Source organism: Anomaloglossus baeobatrachus, chromosome 5, assembly GCF_048569485.1.
Source record: "Anomaloglossus baeobatrachus isolate aAnoBae1 chromosome 5, aAnoBae1.hap1, whole genome shotgun sequence".
NCBI classification, from domain to species: Eukaryota; Metazoa; Chordata; class Amphibia; order Anura; family Aromobatidae; genus Anomaloglossus; species Anomaloglossus baeobatrachus.
The window spans coordinates 124630673-124643839 of NC_134357.1; the positions used below are offsets into that span (position 1 = coordinate 124630673).

Here is a 13167-nt window from a genome sequence, read left to right on the forward strand (position 1 = left end):
CCTCCCCCCCCCCGCTCGCTCTCTCTTCTCCTCCCCCCCCCGCTCGCTCTCTCTTCTCCCTCCCCCCCCCCGCTCTCTCTCTCTCTTCTCCCCCCCCCCCGCTCTCTCTCTCTTCTCCCCCCCCCCCCGCTCGCTCTCTCTTCTCCCCCCTCCCCCGCTCGCTCTCTCTTCTCCCCCCCCCCCGCTCGCTCTCTCTTCTCCCCCCCCCCCGCTCGCTCTCTCTTCTCCCCCCCCCCCCGCTCGCTCTCTCTTCTCCCCCCCCCCCGCTCGCTCTCTCTTCTCCCCCCCCCCCCCGCTCGCTCTCTCCTGGCATGGTCAGTACAGAAATCTCTCCATCGTGGAGGGGTGAGAGGGAGTAAATAAACATGGAGTCCCTACTGTGTCTGTGTATTTATTTCTAATAAAGTATTTTTCTCTGTGTGATGTTTTTTTTTTTTTTTTTTTTTTAAACCCTTTGTTGGAGATTCTTAATGGCCAGGTTAAACTTGGCCTGACATTAAGAATCTCGGGCTTTATACCAGCTGGTAAAACATAGCTGGTATTAACCCCTTATTACCCAGCGTGCCACCTGCCACCAGGGCCACTGGAAGAGTTGGATACAGCGCCTGAAGATGGCGCTTCTATGAAAGCGCCATTTTCTGGGGCAGCTGTGGACTGCAATTCGCAGTGGGGGGCCCAGAAAGTTTGGGCACCCTGCACTGTGGATTCCAATCCCCAGCTGCCTAGTTGTACCTGGCTGGACTCAAAAATTTGGTGAAGCCCACATCATTTTTTTTTAATTATTTCATGAAATTCATGAAAAAAAAAGGGCTTCTCTATATTTTTGGTTCCCAACCGGGTACAACTAGGCAGCTGGGGGTTGGGGGCAGCCCGTAGCTGCCTGCTGTACCTGGCTAGCATACAAAAATATGGCGAAGCCCACGTCATTTTCTTAAACGTTTTCAGGGAAAAACCTTTATAAAAAAAAAAAAAAAAATGCTTCGCTGCATTTCTATTGCCAGTGAAAGTAACACCAAGCAGCGGGGGCTAGCAGCCAGTAGCTGCTTTGGTTACCCTTAGCAATAGAAAATGCAGCGGGAGCCCACAAACAATGTGATTTTTTTTGTTTTTTTATTTTTAATGAATTTTTTTAAAAAAAAAATCGGCATGGGCTTCGCCCATCGAGCACCAGAGCATTTTACTGCTCAATTCATCCCAAGTAATCAGATGACTCCAGTGTCGGCCGATTACTTGTTCTGTGTCCCCCTGCATCCATCGCAGCGTGTACGGGCTGTGAGGTCAGCGGAGTGGAGACAGTGACATGCTCTGCTCTGACACATAGTGTGCTGCATGTCACTATCTTTCTCCACTCTGGTACTTGTTGTGCAGGTGACCGGAGGCTACATGTCACTAACTGTCTCCACTATGGGACTTGTTGTGCAGGTGAGAGTGTATACAGTTGGTACTATGCAGCAGAAATCACAGAGTGGGGCAGTTAGTGACATGTATCATCCGGTCACCTGCACAACAAGTCCCAGAGTGGATACAGTGACATGCAGCACACCTATGTGTCAGAGCAGAGCATGTCACCAACTTGCTCTGCTCTGTCACCTGCGGTGCTGCATGTCACGTTTTTTGCTGCGATTTGGTGCCTTTTTTGCTGCGTTTTTGCTCACTGCGTTTTTAATCAGTGCACAATGCCATTAAAGATTGTTGATGAAAAAAAAAAAAAAAGGTCTGATGTCATTTCCTTATTCGAAATGTTTATTGTATGCAGGAGAGCAGACAGCAGCTGCAGAACTACAAGGCTCAGCATCCTCCATCCAGTACTGTATGCAGTTTTTTTACCCAAAAAAGAAAAAAAAATGACATGGGCGTCGCCATATTTTTGTATGCTAGCCGGGTACAGCAGGCAGGTACGGGCTGCCCCCAACCCCCCAGCTGCCTATTTGTACCCGGCTGGGAACCAAAAATATAGAGAAGCCCTTTTTTTTTTTTAATTATTTCATGAATTTCATGAACTAATTTTAAAAAAAAAAATGACGTGAGCTTCGCCTAATTATAGTGTCTAGCCGGGTACAACTAGGCAGCTGGGGATTGGAATCCACAGTGAAGGGTGCCCAAGCTTTCTGGGCACCCCCCACTGCGAATTGCAGTCCGCAGCCACCCCAGAAAATGGCGCTTTCATAGAAGCGCCATCTTCTGGAGCTGTATCCAACTCTTCCAGCTGCCCTGATGCCGGGTGGCTAGCTAGGTAATAATGGAGTTAGGGCTAGCTGTATATTATCAGCTAGCCCTAAGCCCGAAATTCATGGTGTCACGCCAATATTAGACATGGCCACCATGAATTTCTAGTAATGAGAAAAAAAAAAAAAAACACAACACACAGAAAAATATTTTTATTAGAAATAAAACACAACACAATTAGTGACTCCATCTTTATTGAAATAAACCCCCCTCCGCAGTAATCCTGGGTTAGGGTCCCGCGCCGTCCAATCAGGATCCAATATCATCTGATCGGTTTGCTGGAAGGCAAAGCGATCAGATGATGTGTCAGGTTAAACTACGTGAATCACATGACACATCAGCTGATTGTATAAAAGCCGATTATACAATCAGCTGAAGCATCAGTGCAAAAAAAAAAATTACTCACGTCTGTGCTGATTACCGGCAGCTCCTGCAGCGGAGTCTGAGCCTGGCCCATCACTGCAGGAGCTGCCGGTAATCAGCTGATGAAGTCCCCTGACGGCAGGATCAGCTGATAGCCGGCCGAGCGCGAAGAAGCCGGCGACACCACGAGAATCGATCAAGCTGATGCGTCAGGTGACTGCATCAGGTGATCCACCGCCAGGTCCTGCAAGCTTCGTACGTGTCCCGGGGAGACTGCACACAGCCAGAGCGGCGGTACCGAGACAGGGGCTGGAAGCAGGCATGGCACCGGGACCCTGCAGACAGGTGAGTATGACATACACACACACACATACACACTGTATATATATACACACACACACACTGTATATACACACACACACTGTATATACGCACACACACTGTATATACGCACACACACTGTATATACACACACACTGTATATACACACACACTGTATATACACACACACTGTATATACACATACACTGTATATACACATACACTGTATATACGCACACACACACTTTCTTCCCCTGGCTGTGTAGAGCTGCTGCTGTCTCTGTAATGATTGATCTCAGTGCATCCACAGGGAAGAGGCAGGGAGGAGGGTTTGGGTGGGAGCAGAGTGGGTGTATTAGACACAATGGGTGTGTTAGATAAGCCAGACACCGCCCTAGAGCCACAAAGAATTCTGGACTTGTAGGAACTGAACACAGGAAGTCAGAGGAGAGATTAACCCCATCAGAGCTGGAGCCAGCAATGACCGGGTGCTGCTAGTGCACAATTAAAAGGTAATTTTGCTGAAAAAACATAATAGATGTGTTGAGGGGCACATATTAGCAAGATTTATCAGAAAAAAAAAATCCGTTTTGGTAACTGGACAACTTCTTTAACTCGGTTCTACATATATATATATATAATATATATATATATATATATATATAATATATATATATATACACACACACACAAACACGCATATATACTGTGCGTGTTATAATATATATACACATACACACAATGTATACATACACACACACAATCCCCATATACTACATCACTACACCCGCCACATACTACACCTGTAATATACATCAGTATACACTACACCTGTAATAAACTACACCTCTATATACTATACCACTATATATTACATTACTACACCCCTATATACACCTGTAATATACTACACCCCTATATACACCTGTAATATGCTACATCACTATATACTACACCTGTAATAAACTTGTAATAAACTGCAGCACATCACTATATACTACACCCGTGATAACCTACATCACTACACCCCTATATACTACACTTGTATTATACTACATCACTACACCCCTATATACTACACTTGTATTATACTACACTCCTATATACTACACCTGTATTATACTACACCACTACACCCCTATAAACATCTGTATTATACTACACCTGTAATATACTACACCACTACACCCCATATACACCTGTAATATACTACACCACTACACCCTTATATACACCTGTAATATACTACACCACTACACCCCTATATACACCTGTATTATACTACACCCCTATATACACCTGTAATATGCTACATCACTATATACTACACCTGTAATAAACTGCAGCACATCACTATATACTACACCTGTGATAACCTACATCACTACACCCCTATATACTACACTTGTATTATACTACATCACTACACCCCTATATACTACACTTGTATTATACTACACTCCTATATACTACACCTGTATTATACTACACCACTACACCCCTATAAACACCTGTATTATACTACACCTGTAATATACTACACCACTACACCCCATATACACCTGTAATATACTACACCACTACACCCTTATATACACCTGTAATATATATATATATAGGGGTGTAGTATATTACAGGGTGTATATAGGGGTGTAGTGGTGTGGTATAATACAGGTGTATATAGGGGTGTAGTATTATACTACACTCCTATATACACCTGTATTATACTACACCACTACACACCTATAAAACTACACCACTACACCCACCCATATACCACACCTGTAAAACTATATTCCCATATACTAAACCACTACACCCCAAATATTTGTCAAAAGTTACCCCTCTCCCCCAGCCCCCCGCCTGCCCGCCCCCCATTGTCCCCGCAGGTTACTAGTAACCACTCACCTCTCTTCTTATCGTTCCCGTCCTCAGACACCTCCGTACGAGCCCCCTGCTGAGCTGCTTCTCCTTCACATGGCCAGGCTGCGTCGACGCTGTATTCCTAGGAGCCCCCGCCGCTGCCTCTTTCCATATGGCCCCCGCCTCTGCAGCTTCTCCTGCCGGGCGGGAACTTTTCAAATGACACACGCGCGCCGTACTGACGATATCAGGGCGCGCGTGTGTCACAGAGAAAAGTGTCGGGCAAGGAACAGAGGAGAGATTCCTGCGTTCCGCTGCCTACACTGTGCGGAGCTTCAGGATCTGTCCTCTGTTTCCTGCCCCGACACGCAGCGTGTGATGAGGGTCAGGGCCGGCTCCAGGGGTTTTGTGGGCCCCGGGCGGAAGAGTCCCAGTGGGCCCCCATCAACACGCAGACACACATACGTACACATACATATTTAAAGACAAACTCACAAAAATACATATAGAACGGACACATCTATACAGCCATATACACTGACATACATAGATACACATTATACATGCCTACAGACACATATAGCTCTGCTACAGACACACATAGCTCTGCTACAGACACACATAGCTCTGCTACAGACACACATAGCTCTGCTACAGACACACATAGCTCTGCTACAGACACACATAGCTCTGCTACAGACACACACACATAGCTCTGCTACAGACACACACACATAGCTCTGCTACAGACACACACACATAGCTCTGCTACAGACATACACACATAGCTCTGCTACAGACATACACACATAGCTCTGCTACAGACATACACCCATAGCTCTGCTACAGACATACACCCATAGCTCTGCTACAGACATACACACATAGCTCTGCTACAGACATACACACATAGCTCTGCTACAGACATACACACATAGCTCTGCTACAGACATACACACATAGCTCTGCTACAGACATACACACATAGCTCTGCTACAGACATACACACATAGCTCTGCTACAGACAGACACACATAGCTCTGCTACAGACAGACACACATAGCTCTGCTACAGACAGACACACATAGCTCTGCTACAGACAGACACACATAGCTCTGCTACAGACAGACACACATAGCTCTGCTACAGACAGACACACATAGCTCTGCTACAGACAGACACACATAGCTCTGCTACAGACAGACACACATAGCTCTGCTACAGACAGACACACATAGCTCTGCTACAGACAGACACACATAGCTCTGCTACAGACAGACACACATAGCTCTGCTACAGACAGACACACATAGCTCTGCTACAGACAGACACACATAGCTCTGCTACAGACAGACACACATAGCTCTGCTACAGACAGACACACATAGCTCTGCTACAGACAGACACACATAGCTCTGCTACAGACAGACACACATAGCTCTGCTACAGACAGACACACATAGCTCTGCTACATACAGACACACATAGCTCTGCTACATACAGACACACATAGCTCTGCTACATACAGACACACATAGCTCTGCTACATACAGACACACATAGCTCTGCTACATACAGACACACATAGCTCTGCTACATACAGACACACATAGCTCTGCTACATACAGACACACATAGCTCTGCTACATACAGACACACATAGCTCTGCTACATACAGACACACATAGCTCTGCTACATACAGACACACATAGCTCTGCTACATACAGACACACATAGCTCTGCTACATACAGACACACATAGCTCTGCTACATACAGACACACATAGCTCTGCTACATACAGACACACATAGCTCTGCTACATACAGACACACATAGCTCTGCTACATACAGACACACATAGCCCTGCTACATACAGACACACATAGCTCTGCTACATATATATACATACAGACACATTGCTCTGCTACATACACACATAGCTCTGCTACATACATACATACATACATACATACATACATACATACATACATACATACATACATACATACATACATACATACATACATACAGACAGACAGACACACACGCGGCTCTGGGGCCCAGCACATACGGCACCGGGGGGGGGAGGGGTTTGCAGGGAATACACCTAGGGGGGAGAAGAGCCCATACAGCTCACCAGGGCCCATAAATCGGGGGGTGGGGAGGGCACATAACACTCAGGTCACGGTGGAGAGGGGGCCCACACAGAGCCGGAAAGAAGCACTGTGCTGGGGGTCGCTGGCTGGCACTGCAACTCTCATCTGTGGGATGAACAGGATGCCGGCCGGTAGCTCCGCCCACAGATTAAGTTCAACCAGGAAGTCTTTGCTCCTTAAAGGGACGGCACCGCAGATTCCTGCCGAGGACTGCGGTCCCCGGAACTTGGCCCGGGGGGCAGCAGAACTAAGGCGAGTGGGGCCCCGGCCAAGGGGCACCAGAACTGACGAGGCCGAGTGAGCCCCCCCCCGGGTACTGATGAGGGCAATCTGACCACGCGCCTCCCGAAGCCTGGAGCTCCGGACAACAGGTCAGATTGCTCTCATCAGTGACCGGCCAGCAAGGACGCCCTGAGAAAGGCGGGCCGGTCACAGAGAGTAGGCGGGCCGGATGTGGCCCGCGGGCCACCCCTTGCCCAGGTCTGCTCTACTTCCATTAAAACTAGCATTGATAATGGGAAACTTTAGATATGTAGTAATAAGCAAATAATACTTCTAAATGTTTCGTATTCTTTTACAGAAAGCCCGGAAATTAGGCGCCAAGGATGAAAAACCTGTAGGCTGGATGCCACCACAGCAGGTCAACAAATTGCTCAAAAAATATCCAAATATCAAGCACGAGATCTAGAAATGCGAACTTTACTTACAAATGAATGAGAACATATCCATCAGATAAATGAAGACTGGTCTGAGAGGCGAGCATTAACCACACACATCCAACTGTGGCCAAGTGAACATTTTACATTGTCCATGAGGAGACATACCAATGTCAGCCGCACACACAAAAGCCTACATTTTATCGTGGGGACAGCGCGATTCTTCAGGAGGGGCATACTGGTTCATCCTAAGTGCACATTGGTCTTGTAATATTACCAGCTAATTTCATGTGAATGTGCAGAGGTCGAGTTATACAACCAAGATTGTATGTTAATGGTCTACCCATTGATTTTTTTTTTATGAAAAAAGTTTAGAAAACAAATATTTTGATGTAGGGAAGTTTTTGTCCTTACCAAGAAATAAAGCTTCTATCCATAATTTTTTATTATTATTATTATTATTATTAATTATATCCTTTTATTATTATGTCGCTGTCTTGTTCCGATATTCAAATGTATGCACGTCTTTCAGATACAAATACATTTGAACACTGGCGCTGGGACTGGATCAGAGCCCGTCTTCCCCTGCCTAGACGTGAAACAGCATGAATTTCCAGTATTAAGTTTTGCCGTGGTTCCAGATAGAAGAATAAAAGGGGACGTTACTTTTATTTTTAATAAGTTTTCAAAACCTCACTGAAAAAAAATTTGCTTGCGTGAACACACTGTTGCTGGAGCCACAGAGGCATCTATACAGTTGGCTCTTGGTAAGCACAGCGTGTGGGGGGTACATTATGGAGAGGGGGCTGTGTGGAGGTCAACATTATAGAGAGCCTGTGTGGGAGGTGACATTCTGGAAAGGGGCAATGTGTGGGGAATATTTTGAAGAGGGCCAATATGGATAAGTGATAGTATGGATAGGCTGATTGTGGGGCGCACACTTTTTGGAGATTTTCAGGTCGGAGGTATTATGTAGAAGCTCCGTGTGTGGGGGGATATTATGAGAGAGGGGCACTGGGGGGAGGCTTAGAGGCGATATGGCTGGCTCAGCATGGGGGTGGGGGGGCAGTTTGTGGATAATATTATGGAGAGACTGTGTGGGGGGACATTATTGAGTAGGGCATATTTTGTGCAGGAAGCACGGTGAGGGGCAATTATTTTTTCAGGGGGCAGTATGGCAGATATTTATTATGTGGCAGTATAGTGATACTTTTATTTTTAGAGGGCACCATGTTGGGAAGTGCTGCTTGATGACTGAAGAAGAGGGAAGTCTGCAGAGACTAGCTATGAGCATGAAATCTCCTCATGGCACATTTACTAAATGGGACAAAAGGGATGGAAACCACTTCACTGAGGGAAGATGTAATCTTTCTTTATCGTTCCTATGGGAGACCCAGACCATGGGTCTATAGCTTCTGCCTCCGGAGGACACACAAAGTACTACACTCAAAACGTGTAGCTCCTCCCTCCTAGCATATACACCCCCTGCTAGCCAGTCCTACCCAGTTCAATGCTTTGTGTTTCAGGAGGTCACACACGCATGCATTCTCTGATTTTTGATTTTTCCTTTTGGATCAAAGATTTGGAAGAAAAGCGGGTCCAGCTGGACTCCCGGCATGTCCCCTTCTCACCCCACTGTGTCGGCGGTGCTGTTAAGGTTGATTTTCCAAGGCTGGAGCCTTCTCATGCCGCGCTCCTTCACCCATCCCCTGGGGCTCTGGCTTGAAGTGGGAGCCAACACGGTTCTCACTGCTTTGCAGGAGACCGGTCTCCATCCGCAGCCCTTTTTCAGGATCCTGCTGGACGGAGCGATCACCCCCCAGGGACCTGGCAACCTGCGTCTCACAAGCTAAGTATATGAGACGTTATTACCACAGAAAGTGGTCTTTCCAGGGGTCCTTTATACTTTATTTATTGGGGAGTGTGTGTTTTATGTTTGTGTTAACATTTCCGGCCGGTTCTCCAGTTTTCACTGGAGAACCGCGCCGATGGTGCCTGCACGCCGGCCGCATGTTTAAATCTAGGCCCCGGCTTCGCCTGAGGCCTAGTTTCGGTTTCCACTGCCTCTGCATGTCAGTCATGCAGAGGGACAGTGTGGCTCCGCCCAGCGGCTGTGCAGCACAGGGAAGGGACACTCCTCACTGAGGAAGGATTCCCTCCCCTGGCTACCTCATTTGCCGCTCTCAGAGTAGGCCCCGCCCCCTCTCCTCGCTCCGGTCGCCATTTTCTCAGCGTTCTCTGTGCCTGCATAGGCACAGAGATTCCACATTGTGACAAGTGGGGGCCTGGGCTGAGGGACTGGAGGGCACAGAAATGTCTGTTTAAACGATCTGGCAGCCACAACCTCCGGTTTGTGCAGCTGCTTATTTTATCTGTTTATATATGCTGGGGGCCATTCTAGGACAGAGCCCCCACCTCTGCAGCATGTCTCACATTAGAGCAAGGCTGCAAGGCTGTTTTTATTATGCACTGCATGTAGTCTCGTACGGCTGTACCGAGCTCATAAACACAGTGGCCCCTCAGCCTGGAGGCTCATCAGTGGTCCCTCCAGCTGCTCCGGCTTCGGTGGCTGATCCCCGGTTTGGCTAGAATCCGCTCTTTCCAGGGGTCGGCTGTCCCGGAATCTGCTGAGCATGCATTAGCCCCCTTCTCAGGGCGTTTTCTGCTACAGCTCGCTCAGCAACGCTCACAGAGGACTCTCCTTCTGGTCTCAGACCCCGTCCTCCTGACATGGAGACACAGGGTCCCCTGTCCTTCCCCGTCCCGCAGCTCTGATTCACGAGCTGACTCACCGGACGAGGAGGATGTCTCTACCAGGGGCTCGGACGCTACTTTATGTACCATTGATCCGTCCGTAGGTGACGCAGATGCTAATGATTGGATTGCGTCCATTATACTTGTACTGGACCTCCATCCGCCTGTATCAGGGGAGTATTCCCCGCTGGCAGAAAGTCATCAGTATACCTTAAACAGGACAAGGAGTGTGTTCCTTAACCACTCCAGTTTTCAGCCCACTGTGTCCAAGCCCACAGCCTGTCCTGTCAGACCCCAAAGCGGGGTTCTGATGACTGTTTCCCCCTCCCATCAGAGGTGGTCAAGGAGTGAGCTCATTCGCCAAGGGTGGTCCCTCCGGTGTCTAGACTTTCAGCCCGGATAGTTGTATCAGTGGCTGACGGCACCTCTATAAGGATCCCACTGTACATTAATTTTGTACTGGTCCTCAATCCGCCGTAGTTACCTTGCCTAGGAGAACACAGAGTGTGTTCCTTAACCACTCCAGTTTTCAGGCCACCGTGACCAAGCCCAGGGTCCGCTCTGACAGTCGCTTCCCATGAAGCGTGGTTCTGAGGACTGTTTTTCCCTTTCCACCAGTGGTGGTCAAGTAGTGGGCTCATTCACCAAAGGTGGCTCAGCCCGGACCGTTATGTCAGTGGCTGATGGCTCCTCACTTAAGGTTTTGCGGCCCGCCAGGTTGTCCTTCTGGCCAAATCTGTATGGGGGCGGCAGGAGCTTCGTTCTCCTCAGCTTTACAGCAGTGCGGGTTTTTTTGTAGCCTTCTCTGCTTCTCTAGAGGAGATGCATTCCCTCACAGGGACTCTATGCCCGAAATGGTTGCCTGAACTTCCAGACTTCAGTCTTTTCATCCTATGCCATGTCTGCCATGCTGGACACCGCACTGCGGTGGCCTCGGCTAATTTCCTCGCTGTCCGCAGGCTCCTGTGGCTTCGGAAATGGAAGGCAGATGCCTCTATAGAAGTTCCTTGCTGGGCTCCCTTTTGTTGGGACCAGTCTCTTCGGAACCAACTGGATGAAATTAAGGAAGCTCTTGGCGGGAAGAGTTCTTCCATGCCACAAACCTAAACCAGGAAACCTGTCCAGGGCAGGAATCAGTTGAGGTTTCGTTTTTTTCGTTCCTCCATCTGATCGTTCTCGAAGCCCTCGGCCTCGTCCACTAGCTCGGCCAAGGTTCATAAACCCAAATGGCGCTCGAAGCTGCGTCTTCAGAAAACCGCAGGAGATGCTGCCACTGAGTCAGCTTCCTCCGAGCTATCTAGCCACGCCAACAACGTCCTTGGTCGGTGGCAGGCTCTCCCACTTGGCAACGTATGGTTTTAACACGTCTCCGTTCAGTGGGTGCGGGATTATATCTCCCATGGCTACAGGATAGAATTCTATCCACCCGCCAAACAGGTTTTTTTCTGTCAACTCCTCCCGGCTCCAAGGCCGCCGCCTTCTCACAGGCCGTGGCATTCTTGCAGGACAATGGAGTAATTGTACCGGTTCCCGACTGGGAACGGTTCTGAGATTTCTGCTTAAATCTATTCCTAGTCCCCGAAGAGGGCGGTGCCTTCCGACCTGGATCTTAAGCTTTTCAAGCATGTTCAGGTGGGGCGTTTTCACATGGAGTCTCGTTCTTGTTCCGTGTGTTTTTCACCGGATCAATCAATAACCCAAGGAGATTCCCTAGCATCCATCGGCATCAGAGATGCCTATCTGCAGGTGCCAATCGCAGTTTCACACCAGCGTTGGCTACGTTTTGCTATCGGAGTGGTCCAATTCGTGGCTCTTCCCTTGGGGTTAGCCACGGCCCCTCGAGTATTCTCAAGGTTGGGGCAGCTGTGATTAGGGTCCTGCACCTCTAGGGTTTGGCAGTGATCTTTTGCCCTGGACGGTCTTCTTGTCGGGGCTTCATCCAGTGCAGACTCTTAGCAGAGTGCTTCGCTCACTCTCGCCACTCTAACCAATTCGGGTGGCTTGTCATTCTGTCCAACTCCACTCTGACTTCGAACCAGAAGTTCCCGTTCCCAGGGACGCAATTCGAGACTCTGTCGGCACTTGTGAAGCTGCCCTTAGTCAAACAGTAGTCCCTCCGCTGGCGGTCGACGTCGTTCTATCAGGCACCGAATACAGGTACTGGTCAGATGGTGGCGTCAATGGAAGCGATTCCCTTGCCCAGTTTCTCCTGCGTCCTCTGAGGCTGGATGTTTTCCGCTGTACAAGCGAACTTCCTCCTTCCACGGGGTGGTGGCTTCGCCACAGACCAGGGGCTCGTTTCAGTGGTGGCTTCGGCCACTCTGTCTCAGGGACGCTCCTTCCTGGCCCCGTCCCGGGTGATCCTCACCAGGATGCTAGTCTATCCGCCTTGGGAGCAGTATATCTCCACCGTGGAGCGCAGGGCGCTTGGACTTTGTTCGAATCAGCCTCTGGATCAATGTGCTGGAAATCAGAGCTGTATTTCTAGCTCTCTAAGCCTTTCACCATCTGTTGGCGGCTAGGCACATTCGAGTCCAGTCGGACAACGTGACAGCGTTTATCTACATCAACTCCAGGGCGGGACACTCAGCCGCCTGGCAATGTTGGCGGCTCAACGCATTCTTCAGTGGACGAGGGACTCCTAGTCCACCGTATCCGCAGCCCACATCCTAGACGTGAAAACTGTGAGGCAGACTATTTCAGCTGTCCAACCGTGGTCCACGATCCTCAGGTTTTGCGGCAGACGCACTGGTTCATGTTTGGTCCCAGCTTCGTCTCTCTTACGTGTTTCACCCTCTAGCTCTTGTCCAGAGTCCTGCGCAAGAT

At 48.8% G+C, this 13167-nt stretch overlaps 1 protein-coding gene across 1 annotated transcript in view; it reads left to right on the forward strand.

Moving 5' to 3' along the window:
• CHCHD1 (coiled-coil-helix-coiled-coil-helix domain containing 1) overlaps positions 1–8026 on the forward strand; it is a 17514-nt gene extending 9488 nt beyond the window's left edge. Inside the window, exon 3 of the mRNA XM_075347222.1 lies at positions 7512–8026. Coding sequence (XP_075203337.1) covers positions 7512–7619 — 108 coding nt within the window. The 3' untranslated portion in view covers positions 7620–8026. The remainder of the gene's footprint in view (positions 1–7511) is intronic.
• The last annotated feature ends 5141 nt before the right edge of the window (positions 8027–13167 follow it).